This window comes from Carettochelys insculpta, chromosome 7, assembly GCF_033958435.1.
Source record: "Carettochelys insculpta isolate YL-2023 chromosome 7, ASM3395843v1, whole genome shotgun sequence".
NCBI lineage: Eukaryota > Metazoa > Chordata > Testudines > Carettochelyidae > Carettochelys > Carettochelys insculpta.
Window position 1 is genome coordinate 13376772 of NC_134143.1, and position 20036 is coordinate 13396807.

At 39.9% G+C, this 20036-nt stretch overlaps 1 protein-coding gene across 2 annotated transcripts in view; it reads right to left on the reverse strand.

Annotated features, from left to right (window-relative positions):
- The window catches only part of KCNMA1 (potassium calcium-activated channel subfamily M alpha 1), an 863058-nt gene that overhangs the window by 6819 nt on the left and 836203 nt on the right, over positions 1-20036 (reverse strand). Inside the window, exons 25-28 of one of the 2 annotated variants that reach the window (XM_075000037.1) lie at positions 9463-9657; positions 5593-5711; positions 3380-3604; positions 983-1011 (exon numbers count right to left, since the gene is read on the reverse strand). In XM_075000037.1, the coding sequence (XP_074856138.1) occupies positions 983-1011; positions 3380-3604; positions 5593-5711; positions 9463-9657 (568 nt within the window). Of the gene's footprint in view, positions 1-982; positions 1012-2483; positions 3605-5592; positions 5712-9462; positions 9658-20036 lie in introns of those variants that run through there. The other variant, XM_075000036.1, reaches the window with a different exon arrangement.

The window sequence follows — 20036 nt, forward strand, 5'->3', positions numbered from 1 at the left end:
GGCCGGATTTTCTATAAGAACTTGCTAGTATAGATGCTGCCATAGTGTAATTAAAGCTGTTATAAAATACTTCTCAAGGCCAGAGAGCCCCAATTTAAGTCAACCAAACTGTCTTTTTTAAAAAAAAAATGCACATTGCTATATACAAAGAAAACAACTTCATAGTTTCCTATATATAATAGTCAAATAATTTCTAAGTGAATCTTCTTGTATATTGACAACAATAAAATGCATTTGGCCCAATCCTCAAGACCTTTTGCACTCCTTCTTGCATGAATAAAATTCCCATGGAGCATTAGTAAGGCCATGGATTTTGAAATAGAGGATCTTATATTTAGTGTCTCATTTTCTGCTCCATTCCCAAAGTGGATAAACTTTATCTTTAATTGTCTAGCACTTTCTGCCAAAGACAGATATGGTCCTGTCTAAAGCAAGGTATCTGCATAACGGTGCATGCATTGAAGGCTAAGATATTGGACAAATGATTCCATATTAACCCCCTATTCAAAGGCAAATGAAATAAAATTGTAAAAGAAAAGCAAGTTAGATGGCAAAGCTGCTAAAAGTTTGTAACATCAAACAAAACTCAGTGTTGCCAATGTAAACATAAAAACGTTCATGAATTTGATTAAAGGTTTTGGGAGAGAAGTGGTTTGGAAATGAGGATTTGGCATGGTGAAATGATGTCTACAATAGGTAAGCATTTTTTCTGGCGCAGGTATACAGATGGTTAGTAGAGGACACATGCAATTAAACAGCAAGCAGATGAGAGAATTAAAAAAAAAGGTTTGAGCAACAGCAGCAGCAGCAGGCAGTTTTACTTTCGATTCAGGAAAAAAAACAAAGCAAAACAAGTGAAAAAAACAATAACTGAATAAAGTTTGGAACTTATTTTTTAATTTCACAAGTTTTCACAAGGACAACGTTATAGAAGGAAACCCACAGCAGTTGTGAGGTCATGCAGAACCATTAATTGTCATACCTTGGCCCATTCTATTCATCCTTGTTGCACTTTAGAAAGAGAAGTAAGCTATGTAAGTTTTACAATGCTTTTAAACTGTCAAATTTGCTGTTGAGCACTTTAACTGGCACAGCCTTGTTGTTAGGAATGTTCCTAGGGCAAAAACTTTATAACTGTTTTCAAAGAATACCTGAGGGTGTCTTTGTAGGCAAGAATTTTTGGCGTGGGGAACAAACATAATTTGAACCATCTTCCACTGATAGGCCTTATTAGCTGCATTTACACACACACACACACACACACACCATAATTTCTTATTCCAATCGTTATTCTTAACACTGCACAGATGCGCTGTGGGTAGCCCCCATTGTACCACACCAGGTTTTTGTCAGTAAAAGTGCTTGACTTCATTGTCAATTCACACAGCAAGCAAAGCTCCATAATTACCATGCTTGGGGAGAGGAGAGGAGAGGGGAGAATACAGTACTAACCATAAAAACACCTCTTGCTGTTTGTTAACTACCATGTTACTCCGTTGCCTTCTTCTGGTTTGCATATGTTTTCTAGATACACACTGTCTGTGCTGGGCAGCCAGTCACAAATGAAGTAGGTGGTATGATTTCATGGCATCCAAAATAGGTTTTAAAAATCTGTTTTGGTGGCGTTCTATCTTAGATGCTCATTCTTAATTTTGGCAAGCGCAATGAAACTGAGGCAGCTGCACTATTGTGGTCAGGAACAACCTACCATGCTGTAGCTCTCCTGTTCCACTCTAGGACATGAGTAGCCACTTCTCAGTTTGGGAATGCATACAAGCTACGTCTACACTAGAGCAATCTGTCAACAGAAGTTAGTCAGAAGAGATCTTCCGGCAAAACTTCTGGCAAATAGGTCATGTCCACACACAAAAGCAGATTGCTCTGCTAATCCATTCCAGTAGCCGAGAGCAGCCAGACCACTCAGCCGTTTTCTTGAGAGAATGGCTAACCAGAAGCACAGAAAACAGTGCTGCCTGGTGACCGAGAAGCCCTGTCTGTAGACAGAGGGCCCCATCCCCCCCAGAGTGCCCACATGGCATTTTGTCGACAGACTCTGTCGAGAAAGGCATTCTGGCTCATCGGGGAGAGGCAGAAGTCTGTCAACAAAAGTGCCATGTTCAGTAGATTTACTATTGACAGAATGAATGTTTACTGTTGATGCTTTGAGTTTTGTGCACAAACCTCTCTAGTGTAGAAGTAGCTATAGGTTAAGTGTGTGGGACATGCTCCATTACGCATACTTACACAGGTTCCTATGCTGAAGGCCCACAGAGAAGCTTGTTCTCCCCTCTACTCCTCCTAAAGTATTGCTGACCTGCCCCCTTCGCAAACCGTACCACAGCCCAGGAGTCCCTCTTATGAATGAGGGCATTCAGTGGAGGCGCTATACCAAGGGTGAGAAAGTTAAACTTTAATCGGGAGGTCAGGGGAAGCCAAGTTCCCCATAGACGGATACTTTGTTTTGATACTTAAACATAGAAAAATACTTTTCTGGACATTATTTTATTCTGTACATAAGGTATTTTTCAAAGATGTAAACGTCCTGGGAAGCCAGTTTTTAAAGACTTACATCCAAGCTTCTTTATAATACATATGGCTTTTCATCCCAAATGTCTCAAGTGATGGAAAATATAGCGACTTATATAACAGTGTAAACAGAATGATAATTTAACATGAAATTAGACACTTTTTTTAAGCTGAGAATTTTATAACACCATGCCTGGGAAATTTCAGCATTAAAAGGAGGAGATGTTCTCTCTAAAAGGACAGTATTTTTAAGAATGACCTTCTATAAGTCTCTGATTTTTCTTTGGTATAGAGTAGGTGCTTAATAACCTATACAGAAGGTGAGACTATGCTATTGCAGCTCTGAGAGTGAAACAATCTGTATTTTTTAATGGGTGTAAGACTTCCAAGCTTCAAATAAAGTTACTAGAATCTTGTGTATGTTTTAACAAAAAACCCTGATACAGCAACACTTCTGCATTAAATAACTTGCTTTGTGTAGCTTTAACATTAAGAACAAGTGTTCATGCTAAACACAGTTTATCTTCTAATATATCGAGCAGTTGCTATAGCAAGTTATTTATGTTTTTGGCATGCCTGTGGGTTTAGGATCCCCCCACCCTTAGCATCATAAATAACTTTTGGTCTTTCTGCTTTGTTGCTGTTGTGCTTAAGGGTTTTATGGTGGTGAAATAAAAAAATGACAATCACATGCACACTGTCATAGCTATGTAAAATATGTGTACAAAAAAGAAAGGAGAAGAACTCCATGGGAAAAGAGGGAAACACCAATGGGGAGGAATGGGTAGCAGATGCAAATTTCACAAGGGGTGTGGGTAGGTACACATATCAAAGTCTATCTTCTTGCACATACTTCTGTTTTTCCCGGGAGTCCCTGGTTTTGGTGCGGTTCTGTCTGTTCACAGTTGATGGGATGGAGTGAACTGATGAGCTCTTTTTGCTGGAAGAGTAGGAAGAATGGGAGGAATGAGAGAGACTGGCCCGGGACTGGCCAGCATTGTGGTCAAATTGCATCAAACAGAAGATTAAGTCTGTGGGCACAAGCTCAAACTCATAGGGTGGGTTGGTGATAACGTAGCTGGAAAAGAAATAAAGAAAGTGGCTTTAGGTTCACATTAAAATTTCCTGTCATGATGTTTATCACAAATTTTGCTCTTCTGCCTCCCAAGCAGGGCATAAGAGGAGCTGGGAAAACCTTATCTAAACAAGCACCTCTCCAATTGCATCACACTTCCCCAGTCAGTGAGGGCTTCTGCACCGAATATTCACCACATGGTGAGAACTTATTCTACCTCCAATGTGATTCCATGCATGATGCAAGTTCACTTTGGTGTGGGAGCCTAACATCCTAAAGGAGCACCAGTAACGCTCAAGCAAAATCATTTGAATAATTGCTGAAGTGATGGCACAACAGGCATAGTCCATTTCATGGTGGTCAATTTAAGTACAGTCAATGAGCACTAGAGGAAGAGAAAGACGTTCTTTAACAATGAATGTGTATCTGAAAAATAAATCAAGAAACACAGCAGTAAAGCTAATGTGTCTCTTGGTTATCTCTAGGTGGCATTTGAAAATGCAAGAAAAACACCCATGGTTGCAGATGTGAACAAAAACTATCTATTCACCTCATCCATTACACAAGGCCAGGGCAGCTTAGAGACTCTTGCAGTAAGAGTCTGCTGGCCTGGGGGCACACTTATTTCATGAGCCAAGCCTCACACTGTATCCAAAGTGGCATTATGTTTTTTCTTTACATCATAGTCATAGACTGAGATCTTACTCAGTCCACAACTATTCATGTAAGCATTTAAGTCAATGGGAATTTTTGTCAGTAATGCAAGATAGCATTAAAAACCAATCAACAACACTACAGTTTGGCTCTACCAGTCTTTTCAAGAGAATTTAGTGTTTATGGGAGATTTGGCTTGGGCGGTCTTGGAGACTAAGTTATCTTACATAGACACAGAATAGTTTGCTGTCAAACAATACGTCCAAAGTCCAAACATGGAGGCACCACCTCTGTGAGTGACAGGCTTGCTTATTTGCCATACCCACTTAGTTGTGAATCTTTCTACAGCATTTGTGATACTACTAAATTGGCAGAATATGGCCAATTACAGCGGGGTTTGTGTGATGTGGTTATTGTCTACTAAAGTAAGATGCTCTGTTTAGCACACTGATAGCCAAATGACTGAGTGGCCAAAGTGAATATGGTTCTCTTTGGGGCATACGCTGGCCCAGGTCCTCATGCCACTAAAGCCCATGGAAGTGCTGACATCATCTGTGCACATCAATAAGATGGCTTCTGCTCAATGAAAAACACATAGATCACCAAGTCTTGATCCATTAATTGAAGGCAATGACAGCAAATACATCTAGCCCAAACAGGAAACTGATGGGGAAATTTTACTCAGGGTCTCAGCTATGCAATAAGATATTGCAGAGAATAGTAGTTCTTACAGTCTGAGCCCCATCACAGAGAAAATCCATGGCTACTCTCATCTAAGTAGAGAAGAGGTTAAATTTGTGTAATGAAACAGGTTAGAGCGCCATCAGGAATATATGCATGGCACTAATTTACTGCTGATTAAATTTAGCGAACAGTAAAGATTTTTCCCCTGGAGTGCAAGTAAAATATCTTGGGTTATCATAAATGAGCGTAAGTAAGGAGGCAATTAAATATATAGGGCTGTCTGAGCATTTAATTACCACTTTAGTAGAATAGCTTAAAAGTGTGGCTGTTCCACACACAGAAGCTGGGCCAATAAAAGCTATTTCCTCACCCAACTTCTCTCTGGGACCATTATGGCTATTTTTGTCAATTTTGAATAAGAAAAACAAAACAGTGTTCTATAATATGGCTTGAATTGATTGTTGATCCCTTAGTAGAACAGTACTCAAAGAATGAGACGCGGCATTTGACTCACAGTGTAACAGAATAGGGCTGAGGCTGGTGAAAACAGTTTATACGATCAGCAGTATTTTTGCCCCATAGAAGGCATCTGGAATTTCCATGACAGTTAGAATGAAGCACAATCAGCAAGGGAAATAAAAGTCTAGACCTACCGTTTAGTGCATTGGCTAGGCGTACTTAGATGCGCATCCCTCAATCGATAAATTCCAAAACAAAGCATATTGTATGTTTTCAGTGCTTTACAAAACAGATCTCCATAACAACCACCATCCTAGGAGACAAAATAAATGGGAAAAGGGGAGGAGAGATTTTTCAGTCTGAGTCACTCCTTGGCACAATCCGTTGTTTACCTGCCACAGATGAGACACAATCATTCAAGAAAATCCCTAATCTAAATGTTGAATTGAAAAACGGTGTAAGTATGGAATGTTATTGGCCGATGATTTTTTTTTTTGTTTTCATGGACACTTGCTGTTGGTGAGTGGCTGATTTTTAAGTGGAAGTGTGCGGTTTGTGGACAGAAATGTTCTGTCCTTTGAGAGGCACATGGTCTCAACAAAATGATGATTAAGAACATGACTGCTCTCAGCACTGTTTTCTTTCACAATGCACATACTCCCCAAATTGGAGCAGAAAAACCAAACAAAGTGGTGATAACCTTGCAAAACGAACGCATAATTTATAGGTGATGGAGATGAAGTGTTCTGGTGCAAAATAGTGAATTAATTGGTGCTAATAAATATGAAATGAACAGTTAGCTCTTTACAATTCTAAGTAATCCAGAGGATTATTATGATGAGTTAACAATTAAGAACCAGTTGGGTAAGTACACTGCATTGGTTCTTAGACACAATGGGATGGATTTCAAGTACTGTCAATTGCCTTAGCTTCCCCACCACTCCAGATGAAGAACAGACTCACTACTGCATGGAGGATTGGCATTATTGCTTTGCAGTTTGCTTGCGTACATTTGATAGCTATGGCTACACTAGAGCAATCTGTCAACAGGAGTTTCTGTCAGAAGATCTCATCCAACAAAACATCTGACAGATTGTGACGACTGCCAAGGGGCTTGAAAGAGCAATCTGCTCTGTCAACAGAGAGCCTCCGGACTGCTTAGCCACTCTCTCGACAAAATGGCCACCCTGGAAGGACAGCAGACAGGGCTGCCCAGTGTCCCAGAAGCCCCCTCTGTTGACAAAGCCCCCCACCTCAAACCTGGAATGTACAGCCTGGCTTGCAGTTGCCAGAGCCTGTCAATAGAGGCATTCTGCCTCATGGGGGAGTGGCAGAATGCGGTCAACAGAAGTGCCACCTTCTGTCAATTTACTGTGGACAGACTGCCTTGGGGATGCGGATGATCTGTGGGTTTTTGTTGACAAAACTGTCTAGTGTAGACATAGCTTATGAAGGAAGAGGGAAGATATATTGGAGGCAGGATAAATGAGAGCCTTCAAAGATGCAAATCAGTGGGGTTTTTGTTCTCTTTCATTAGCATTTTAATTGCACATCCAGTACAGGTAGGATGAGCTTAAGTAATTAGTATACCCATTCTACAGCTGTGTTCAGTGATGTATTTGACTATATGGAGACAGTGGAAGAGCTTGGAACAGAACACCAGACTCCTACGGAAGGAGACTGTTTATAATATACAGTGACTAATGCAATGCATAATTCTTGTGCATCACATGAACCTATATTGGATGCAGCTAAAGTATTCATATTAACACTATTGCATGGTATGCATATTTCATTATATCAAATTCATTCAAATTTGTCAAATAGCTATGGAATCCCAGTGTCTTGGTACTCACAGAATATAATGACCAATCAATTGCCACACTGTCTGTTTTATCCAATAGGCTATTTCTACCACTTCCAAGGGGTGGAGGGTCTGTAAAGTAGATACTAACAACTATAACAGAAGCTCCTAATCCATCTTTTGTTAATCTACAGCTTTGAGCAAGCTCCTGGCTGCACGAGGGGAGGAGCAGTGTAGGGCTGCACTAAGGCCTCGCATGCTGCTGAAAATTGGCTTGTGTGCCACTCTTGGCACCCATGCCGGGGGTTGCTGATCCCTGAGCTAAACTATCCTTGACAGGTGTTTAGCATTTGTGATTTTCTTAACAACAGGTTAGACAGAGACTCCACAACATCACTAACAATTTTTTTTCAATGTTTGGCAACCCTGACTGAAAGTTTTTCCTAACATTGAATGGCATTTGCTGGACCACGGGAGAATAATATTTTCTAGCAGCATTACCAACACATTTTCTGCTTACTGGGCTTTTAGTATACATTTAGAGGTAAATTAGACCAAACAGCACAGAACACTGAGAACCAGGACTGGTGGCTATAAACAAACTTCATGGGACCACAGGAAACTTGGCCGCACCCATGATAAGCAGCTATCCAGCAAATTAAATCATGTTGGACAAAGAATGCTGCCAGACGAGAGTGTGCTGTTTTTGCGAGTTGAAGCCTATACTTAAAAACTATGATGTCCCCCTTAGTCGTCTTGTCCCCACACTAAAAACTTCCTAACATTTTCAATTTTCTCTCATAGGTCATGTTTGCTAGACCTTTAATCGTTTGTGTTGCTCTTCTCTGGGCTTTCTCCAATTTGTTCACCCCTTTCCTTTGCCTTGTAGCTCTAGTTATTTTACGAAATGTTTGAGCAAACTTGTTACTTTGACCAAATTAATGCAAGTTCCAAACATAAGGCAAATGCAACAGCGTGTCTATGAGCCACACACTTCTGGGGCTTATTCACACATTACTGAAATGTCGCCAGTTTAGAGAAGGACTATAATGGCCACTTTTTTAAGGCAGTGACTACACAATTTGTAGCAGGGAAATGGCAGAAATACCTTTGTTAATTTTTACTTTATGGGTATTCCAGGTAGGTTGAATTTAACTAACCCAGTATAAATACTTTAACAGGCAAATGCAACTGCTAATCTGAATATCCGCCTTAAGGATGTGTTCATCCTAACAAGATGATCATGTTTAAAAAATAGCCTATTTTCTTCCTTATTTGTCTTTTGAGGTATGATTGGCTGCATGTGTGTGTAATTTTGCAGCCTATCCATTGACTTAAATGTGTATTTACCAGTTATGTTTACAGAGAATGAAGTACCATGTTCCATGAAAGTCATAGAAAATCTGATTAATTTATAATGAAGGTCAACTGTGTAACACCATGAAAGGTAAAATTGATGCTTTGGAAAAGCGTGAGCAAGATTTATAAGATAGGGCAATTTGGTCTGGTTCAAATAATTGTCACTATGTGTCTGGAGAGTTACTGAAATTCAGATCTTTTAAAATGTTTGGTACTAGGGTGGGAAAATCGAAAAAAAAAACAGGTTGCGGCACAATTTTTATCATGTATGCAGTTCAGTTAGGTTGGAAACACCACAGTATAATCTTCCTTGCTGTATAGTCACGTTGAGGTTTATGGTATGAGAAAAACACAGGAAGTTGAGGAGCACACAGAGGGGGGACAAAGGTGCTACTTAACCTTTCAAAGCACCACAAATATCCAAGCTTAGCTTACCTTTAGCAAGAGGGCTTGGGGACAGCTCTGTTTTATCCAAACTGTCACACTAATCCCTTTGGACATTGTGAAGGACTACAGATTTAGTGGGACTGGTTCATGGAAACAACTATGTAGCAGAGCGGATTTGGAGGACCCAGCCACACAGTTTCTGTAAAGCATTCCTCAGGTCCCCATTTCTTTTACATTGTTGTTTCTGGTTTCAGCATGCATAGCTTATGGAGCAGCTTCTCAGTCAGGTTTGGGGCAGTTTGGTGCTCCGAGCAGCAATGTATCACAACAGGTGTTCAAAATTTGAAGTGGACCCCATGGCTTTCAGGAGAGAATTTGAAAAAAACAAACAAAAAACCCCATGTTCCTTGTTATGGAAATGTTTTCTTTGTTTTTTGTTTTTTTTTAAATGTATCAGAGGCCACAACACTTAGGGAATGGTTGCCTTGGTATTACTTTTGTTTTCTACTCTTACCCCTAGGTCTGCAAATGGCCCGTCATACAAAGCCAACTGAGCAACTCGACACCTGTCCCTGTTCGCAAGTGTCTGGGGTGTGCTATAGCCTCCTCTCAGTGCGTTCTCCTCAGCAATCAGTGCTTCCAGCTCTGGCGTGGCTCCTCCTGTTACCAACGTGCGTATCAGTGTGAGGATATTGTCATTGAAGTATGTCTGCAGAGATAAAAGAAAAGCTCTTTAAGCAAACACCATTAAAGTCACAACTGAAGACATCCAAATTACAACTTTTCTGGGTTTCTGCTGTTTAAAGTTCTTGGCTGTCTCTTCAAATAATTTTACATGGAAAATGAAAAGACAGCAGCCTCCAATTACTCTATTTTCTTCTATCCCATTAGGCTCCTACACTAGATCCTACCTTTTAAACACCAATTCAGGCTGATTTTTATTAACGAACAAAAATTTGAATGATTTATGTTTCCTATAATTGGTGTTAGTAGTGACGCAATGACTACTTTCCTTTTCATTGCCTTCATGTCTACTAACAGGCTTTAGGACATGTAATTGTAAAATTCAGACCACTTTTAAAGCTTACACAGGCTAGGCTGCCTTTTTAATGCTTGTCACCAATTCGTTGGGGAGCTGCCTTTGTGCTGCATATGTCATTACTTATTACTATGGCTGGACTCTACCAGTTGAACTGATGTATTGTACTAAACGTCTTATTATGAGACTTGACAGTGTTCAGACATAAGCATGTATCAATTAAACATTCTGAGTTCATTTCAGATAAATGTATGATGAGTTTGGGATCTTGGTGGCCCTTTTAAAAAACTCTGGGGTATTGGAGAAGTGTGGTTTATTAGGGAAGACTTACTCCATGCTGACATTTTGCCAGCATCTGTAGCATTGCTGGTCTGTCAGGCAAACAATGGGCATTGTAAATAAACATAAAAGTTATTCATCTGGCATTAAATTAATATTTTAAAGTATATTGGTCTAGTTCAAAGATCCTAACTTAAACATCTAAAGTATACAATGTGTAATGACAACATGCACTGTTTAAAAAACGGAACACGCAAAAAATGACCCACCGCAAAAAATCAGCCACTATTACTTCCACTACTGATGATGTCTAGTGTTTTTAGAAGACTTGCACACAAAGAAGCAGATTAGGAAAAAATGGTTCATATAAATCTCTTTCTTTTTTTTTTTTTTTTGTGGGGGGGGGGGAGGCGCAAAGGTATTGCCCTACTGATACTTACCTACCAGTAAAATTACACCTGATGACTTTTAATAGTTAGACCCCCACATTGTACTTTTTCCGTTTACTAAGAAACTGCCAACTCTCCTCAGCTCCTTTTTCTCAGAACATTTTCCCATAGGACTTCACCTAGCAAATCTCTGAATTTGTTAAAGGGAAATGAGCCAAGATGTGAAGGAAGAGGCCAATGTCTTTCCATCAGGTTCTCTATAAAAGGAAGCCTACAGAAAGTGTAAGCAGGTACAAATAGCTAAGTATGGTTACAAAAGAATGGCAAAAAGTGGTTATCAAGGGGTTGCTGGCAAATCAGGAGCAGGGAGGCTGTACCAAGTGGGGTCCTGCAAGAGTCAGCCTGGATGTGGTACTATTCAATGGTTTCTTTAGGAAAACAGAGTGGTCAGATGACCCCAAGCTGTAAGGAGTTTCAAGCACTTTGGAGGCCTTTAGCAAATTGGTCTGAAATGAACAACATGGCATCCAGTAAGTCCTAAACTTAGACCTAGTTTTGTAGCTGTGCATTTGATTTTTCCTTCCTAAATAAGTGGCTAGGAAGAACTACTGAAAATGACCTTGTGGTTATAGTGGATCACAAATTAACTATGATCCAACAATGCTATGCAGTGGCTGGTAAAAGTGACTGCTCTACAAGAGTCACATGTAAGACATGGACAACATTAGTTTTACTCTACTTAGCACAGTAAAGCATTAGCTGCAGGAATCTGTCCAGTTCTAGGAACCACATTTTAAGGATGGGATGGGGAGCACATCTGAGAGTATCCAGAAGATAAATACATCTATGATACAATTCTAGACCATTTTTTAATCCTTTCCTCAAAAGTTTCATGTTTAAGTTTTGGGCAAATAAGACTAGGGGTGGCATGGATGAGAGATAGAGACTTATGATATTAAAGTGAGTCTGTAACAGTCATTTCACTAAAAGACTCATGAAGCAATGGCAAACGAATACTTTTAGTAGTGCACCTGTCACAAACACAACAAATAAAGGGGAGCAATAATAGGCATAATCTGATCCCAGGAGCAAGCCCATGGGCCTCAATGGAGTTACGGTGATGTAAAATTGATTCAGTTGAGAAGAGGCTCAGGCATCCTGTCAGCGGAACAAAATGCTGTCACAGGAGAATGGTCTCCCACTGGTAGACAAATGTCAAGGCTAGGCTAAGGCATTATTTAGAAAGCAGTCAACATTTATCTTGGAACAATAGTTTACTTCGGGTTTCACACCAGGACTAATGTGCATGTTCTCATTTAATCTGACAGATGAGTGCAGTAAAATGACACTTTTTGTTCATGCTGCCCGTTGAATGAAGATATTCTGATTTTGAGAATGGATGACACCTGTCCATCAGAAAACATCCTAGGTGATCAGGAGTGTAAGAAGTGTGCCTTTTGGATGCTTAAAGATGTGTAGTGCTGCTTAATCATGCGTGCTCTGAACTCCCATGAAAAGCAGGCCTCTTCCATTTCTTTCCTTAGTGCACCTCACAAAACAAGGCTCAAAAGGGTTAAAAAATATGAGCTGGCTGATAGCCATTTCTTTTGAAATAATAATACAGCGACAATGAATGCGAGTGTGATTGGCTCATTCTGAGAGCACACACAAGGCCAGTATTTGTAAGGGAACATGTCGAGTGGTGTTGGACCAACTCTGCAGCAGAAGTAACAAGGCACTTTCCAGTAACAAACAATTCCTTTTCTTAATTGTATAATTGTAACTGAGAAACCACTTCTCCCCCTCATTATGAACTGTACCCCGCGGTGGGTGTCGTGACAACATTATTATAACAGTCTGAGGCGTAGGCACTGAATACAGTGCTGACTAATGGAAAAAGGCAATGCATCAGAGATGTTACACCGGGGTAATTGACAAGCAAATTCTGAAATGGATAGCTGAGCTAGCAGTGCCACCTAGCCCATGTGACTGAATTCTGTTGCAGCTGTTTCAGAGTGTAAAGTGTTTTGGGACCGCTTTCCAATTTGTTCAACCATTTTTAAAGCATAATTACCAGAGCTTATGTTTCACAGTTAATGCTGTCAAGCCTTTTAAAGTAATTGCTCTTTTACAGAAAATTTAACTGAAAATTAACACATCTTTTAATAACACTGCTTTAACTTTAATGACACTTTGCCTTTCATTTATAACCACTCTAAAATTGTCATTTTCCATGTCATAGCTGCCATTTTTTATGTTTGCTACTTTGGTAGTTTTTTTAAAGGAAAAAAAGATATAGTGGTTATTTTGCACCCATTTCAGAGCCCTAGTTTAACTTGCTTGCTTTTCCTTACATGATGCATTCTATCAGATGAATACTATTTGTTTCAAGTGAATGCATATCCATATATGAGAATTACAGAGCTAAACTCATTAACCTAATCTTGAATAGGGTCTTGGGAAATGTCCAAAGCAAAGGTGAAAGAACAATGTTTTACACTGAATTACATTTTAAAAATAAAAAATTAAGGGCTATTGTGAGTCCTCGGGGTAAGGGGATGTTTTACTACCTGCTAATCCTCCTGAACAGCAGGATACAGAAATAGAAACTTCTTATGTTTCAAAATGTCCCTCTCCTACGTTAAAACATATCCTTTTCTGAATAAAAGAGTTCTACTGCAACATTACCTTTAATGCTTCGCCCTCCCCACACCCCCTGCCCTGTCCCCATGAGATATTTCTGGTTGTAAAAGGGCGGGAGTTGGCAACCAAAATAGCAAGAAGAGCCATTTTTTTCCAAATTTGGTAAAAAATGCTCAATAATTCAAGAGCAGCAGTGCATGTGACTACAAGATGGTCCTTAGTAAATAACGTCCAAGCATACTTTTGTAACCCATATTTTAAGACCAGTGCGTGCGCACGCACACACACACACATACAGTGAATTTGTAATGTAATGTAATACGTTACCACAGAATGTTCACAAATTTTTTACATATTCTATTTCCTCTCACTTCGCATGTGTGTGTTTGTACCACTGTCTGCCTGATTTTTTCACTGCCAAACCCACTTTAATTATGCCAATTTCACATCAAGTTTAATTTGTTTTCTTTTTTAAAATGTATGTTGCCCTTCACAGAAGGAATGCTGCAAGCTCCCTTTTCCTTTTCAAAATCAGGACTTTATCAGCAACATGATCAAAACACAGACATGGTATCATATCCCAAAATGCACTGCACATATTAAAGGGGGAGTTATCCAACATTTCAAGATCACATATGGGTTGCTATTTAAATCTGAGTTAGGTTCATTCTTGGGTTTGTAGCCATTCACCATTTATCCATAACGATGATGAGGTTTTATTTATTTATTTTTTTTAATTTTGCAGTTATTGTGTTGGGAGCCACAAAGAAGTCCTTAAAGAGTTGTGTGGGGCACTAGACCCCTGTATAAGGGGAAAACAAACAATACTGATGAAATAATGTATTTTTAAAAACATTATGGTTCTCACACAGACCAAGAGAAGCCAGGAAATTCAAAGTTATGTCTCATGAACCGGTTCTGAATAGACCATTTTGCACTAATGACATTCCCGATGTTATTCTACGCCTGCTGTCAGGGGTATGCATAGAAATAATGCTAAAGCCATGTAAGATTTGTATGGAAGTAACACCACCAAAACAAATGCCATTTACAAGGTACCCAGGAAACAGTTCACAGCAATAAAAGGGACAAGGGGCATTTTTGCATCCTGCTCTTTGTTTTGCTATCTCTAGCTGCAGAAGATGTCCAAAACTTTCAAGAGTCACTAGTGACTGTCAGTTCTCAACAAGGCACATGGTAAAGGTGGCCTGATTTTTGAAGAGGATGGCATTAAAAGGGGCCTGCTTTTCAGCCGTTTAAGCTTGAGTCTCATGATTTTTAAAAGCCTTAGCACACATACTTCATACACAAGTTGAATAGTAACAAAGAGGAAGCCGTGCTAGTCTATACACTATCAAAACAAAAAGTAGTCAAGTAGCACTTTAAAGACTAGCAAAATGGTTTATTAGGTGAGCTTTTGTGGGACAGACCCACTCCTTCAGACCATAGCCAGACCAGAACAGACTCAATATTTAAGGTTCTGATAACGCCATCCTTGCCACAATGGATGTAGAGGCTCTGTACACTAATATTCCACATAAAGACGGATTACAAGCAATCAGGAATGCCATCCCTGATGCCACCACAGCCAGTCTGGTGTCTGACCTCTGTAACTTTGTTCTCACCCACAATTATTTCCATTTTGGGGACAATTTATACCTCCAGATTAGTGGAACTCCTATGGGCACCCGCATGGCCCCACAATATGCTAATATATTTATGTATCAGAGGGGTAGCTGTGTTAGTCTGGATCTGTAGCAGCAACGAAGGGTCCTGTGGCACCTTATAGACTAACAGAAAAGTTTAGAGCATGAGCTTTCGTGAGTTAACTCACTTCTTCAGATGCTTCAGAGCATCTGAAGAAGTGAGTTAACTCACGAAAGCTCATGCTCTAAACTTTTCTGTTAGTCTATAAGGTGCCACAGGACCCTTCGTTGCTAATATATTTATGGTTGACCTGGAACAACGATTCCTCAGCTCTCGTCCCCTATTACCACTCCTCTAGTTAAGATACATTGATGACATCTTTATGATTTGGACCCATGGTACAGAGGCTCTAGAGGAATTCCACAGAGACTTTAACAATCTACACCCCACCATCAACTTATGCCTTGATTACAACATGCAAGAGATACATTTCCTGGACACTACAGTACTAATCAAGGATGGCCTGATTAGTACCACACTGAACCTACTGATCGCTGTACTTAGCTACACCCTTCTAGTTTCCATCCTGCACATGTGACTAGATCCATTGTTTACAGTCAAGCTCTTAGGTACAATCGCATTTGCTCTGATCCAACTGACAGAGACCAAAAACTATAAGAACTTTACCAAATATTCATAAACCTGAATTACCCACCAGGAGAAGTAAAAAAACAAATCAACAGGGCCAGACGAATACCCAGAGACCAGCTACTCCAAGATCGGCCCAAAAAAGCCAAGAACAGAACACCACTGGTCATCACCTACAGCCCCCAACTCAGACCACTGCAACGAATTATTAAAGACCTACAACCTATCCTTAATCAGGATGCCACACTCCAGAAGGCCCTGGGTGACATGCCTGTTCTCTCCTACAGACAACCTCCCAACCTCATGAGGATCCTTACTCACAGACACAGCCTATACCCCACGAACACCAGTCCTGGAACCTTTCCCTGCAAGAAAGCCCACTGCCAGCTTTGTCCACATATCTTCTCTGGAAATACCATCACTGGACCTAACCAGGTTACTCACAGAATCACGGGCACTTTCTCATGCTCCTGTACTAACATCATATATGCCATCATGTGCCAACAATGCCCAGATGCTTTGTATATTGGACAGACTTCTAACTCCCTTAGACAAAGGGTCAATGGGCACAAAACAGACATCAAAACACTCCAGATCCACAAACCAGTTAGTCAACATTTTAATGGAATGGGGCATTCTGTCAATGACCTAAAGGTATGTGTGTTACTGAAAAGGAATTATTGCCCTGTTTTGGAAAGAGAAACAGCCGAGCTGGCTTTTATATTCAAATTTGGCACATTAACACATGGTTTAAATCATGATGGGAACTTTCTGAGTCACTATAGGGGCTTGTCTGCAAACTTGGCTCAGTCTAATTCTTGACCTTCCCCCCACCCCTCCACTCTCTGATTTGCTCACCTTGATTATCTTTTTCTGATTTGTCCTCCTTGCTTACTGTTTTTGGTTCTCTGTGTCTTAAATAGTGAGTGTTCTGGTCTGGCTGGTCTGAAGAAGTGGGTCTGTCCCATGAAAGCTCACCTAATAAACCATTTTGCTAGTCTTTAAAGTGCTACTTGACTGCTTTTTGTTTTCATACACAAGTGTAAAGCTTTTGATAATAAGATGCACTGTGTCAGAGAGAAGGTTGTGAAGCCTAGATTTTTTAACCAATGTCTTTTTTGCTATAAACAAGTTTATAGTGAGAACATGCTGTCATTACCAGGGAACAGCTCCTCTTAAAATAGGGCAGTATATAGAGCTTTCCATGCATATGTATTTGTTTGTAGATGGCAAATCGAACACTTATAATGAAAAACTCTGTCAAAGGTTGTTGTCTATGCCAATGGCACCATAAAGGTTAGGCACGCTTGTTTAAGACTAGCTATTGTGGTAAATAAAATCTGTACCAGGTGAAATGCCTGGGAGTTGGGATGAAATCCATTTCTGCACAAGTCCTAAAATAAAAAGTACTTCCTCATTATTAGTACCAAAACAGGAGTGGCTGCACACCCCCTGTTCACTGAAGGTGCAATAAAATCTGCAGATGAACAGTTAACATGCTGAAGAAACACATAGGCTATGTCTACACTAGCCCCAAACTTCGAAATGGCCATGCAAATGGCCATTTCGAAGTTTACTAATGAAGCGCTGAAATACATATTCAGCACCTCATTAGCATGCGGGTGGCTGCGGCACTTCAAAATTGATGTGGCTCACCGCCGCGCGGCTCGTTCAGACGGGGCTCCTTTTCGAAAGGACCCCAGCAACTTCGAAGTCCCCTTATTCCTATGAGCAGAATTTCAAAGTGCCGTGGCCTCCTGCATGCTAATGAGGCGCTGAATATGTATTTCAGCGCTTCATTAGCAAACTTCAAAATGGCCATTTGCATGGCCATTTCAAAGTTTGGGGCTAGTGTAGACACAGCCATATTGTGTTGCTACAAATTACATCTTCTTGTGCTAGTTTCATTGTTGTTACAGGTAAGAAAGAAACACAGCACTGAACTGGGTAAATGAGAGGAAAAATTGAGCAGTCCACAAATGATTGTTGCACCCAGTGCAGTGGATTTGTATTACTAAACATTTAGGCATGTTCTTCAGAGTTCAAGGTGTAAAATTTAATTCTAAAAATCAACTAAACAAGGGTCTCACTGAAAAACCTCCCACATGTGCTGCATGTAACCTCCTTTACTCTTCTTTGCTAATATAACATTTGGCCAACAATTCTATGTTATGAACACCAAGCCCAGATCTACTACATTTATGGGCTTTCCCCATAGACGTAGCTGATCAATTCAGCAGTCAATTTAATAACTGAATTAATATAGTCAACCTAACCTTGAAAATCCTAAAAAGTCTCAAGTGGCTCAGCATGTGACAAAGGATTTCCCTCTTACAGAATTGTTATGGAGTTAGTGTTGTAAATTTATGACTCGGGGGATGGTGCGTTGCAACAAAAAGCAAATTATCCAAGTGGATGCTGTGGAGCCAATGAATCAGATGGGGTGGGAAATGACAGGTGATGGAGTGGGGCAAGATTTAGACACAAAAATGTGGAGGAGAAGAAGAAGGGTCGCCACCCTTACCCATCTGGTCACCCTTCTCACTGCTCCATTCCACCCCATAGTTTAACTAAGGGAAAGTCTCCCAGAACTGGGGGTGCAAGTGACCCTATCAGCAAAGCAGGAGACTTTATTGATCTGGCAAATTAGGACTGTCAAATAATTCTAATAGAAGAAACACTAGCCAGAGGGAAGAACTAGTGATTCACTCTAAGTCAGATTTCTCTATTTCAGGCATCACAGTCATTCAGACAGTGGTGCCCCCTCATATTGTTTAACTACTTCAGGATGAAGCAAGTTTGGAGAATAATCTTTGCTGAAGAAAGGTGACAAAGATCCTGAACAGACATATCGGTAGCTAGATCTTGAGAGGGGAAAATAGTCACGTCTATGCTTTAGAAACATTTCCTTTGAGCACAGTCTGTTTATTTTTCAAATTGTAATACTCCACTGTGAGTTATCTAAGCATAAACACAATTATTCTCTCTTACAATTTCTCTTGCTAGTGCTTGCACAATAAAGCAATGGTGTGGCGTCTGCAACATTGCTACCTGTTACTCTAAGAATGCCAGTAATAAATAGAAGGATTAGCCTTTCAGTAAGGGAAACAGCAAGCGTCGGGAGTTGAGATATGAGACATTCTTTGGATTGGGAGACACTCCGTTGACAAAGCACTGTCGACAGAGGCATTATACCTGATCGAAGAGTGGTATGACACTGGCAGCTGAACAACTTCCTTTTGTCAACAAACTCTCAACAGAGCAAATTTAACCGTGTAGATGTTTGGTGAGTTTTTCTGACAAAAGCCCAATGTTATCGACAGAGGGAGCCCACATAGACGTAGTCTAAATCTTTTACCCATAAAATTGTTGTTAGTGATGGCTTAGGGTTTGAGTTTGGTTGGATACATATCTGAACTTTCTAAATATGTCGACTGCAAAATTTGGCTGATGACTCACAAGAATACAGTAGCTCATAAGAATATGGCTACTTCATGCTCCTTATTGGAATAAAATACCATAAGAAGAGGGTCCTTTTTATTATTTCATTATATGGCTCAAGCGGCAGCTGGAGTAGACCAAATTGTAGTAGAAAGTGTTTGTTTGTTTGTTTTTTAATATTAACGTAATGTTTTTGAGCCATCAAAAGCTTTAGGTGAAGATTCGAGTTGGTTCTTATGTAAAAAAAAAATTGGTTTGCCCTTCTTTAGTATTATTTGGGGCTTAAGCCAACTGAACTCCAGTGTCAAGAACGTAAATTCCATTGGATAGTCTGAAGTACTTAAACTGAACCTCAGGGACTCAAAACCAGCCCCTAAGTTTGTATCTGCAGATTTTGGCATGAAGAGATTTTTAGGTACACAAATAGAATAGTTGTTGCACAGGTAAATGTCAGTTTATGAGCACCATGGCCATTCACATGGACAGACGGTTTTCCATACATATAAAGTGGGAAAGTGTTAATGAATTTGAGCTATTTAAATTCTGTTTTTAAATCAAAGCTGGAAATTAACTTTTCTCAACAGCCTCTGATCAAGATCATGAAAGGCACTGTTAAAAATATAATTTACAAAGTCATCTTATTATAACACCTGATACTGCAACAAAAGTGTCTTCTGAAACAGCTGCAGTTAGGATAATCAGGAATAAACAAGGTCTCCAAAGGGATACTCATTTGAATATATTTAAATCAGAGGTATACTATAACAGGCTTGCTTAATGGAGCTTATCATAAACAACATTTCACATTCTTCTCCATTAATTACAGCTCTCTTGTATCTTAGTCATCTACCCCGAGAGGTCTATTTCCATTGAAAAGTATCAATCTGCAAACAGCTAGTTTCCTAGTGTTTCTATAACCCTCCTCCCCTCCACCCCAACTGCTGATTTTCCATTTGCAGAAAGCTGCTCTAACATGCATTTGCTGACACATAAAGAGTGAAA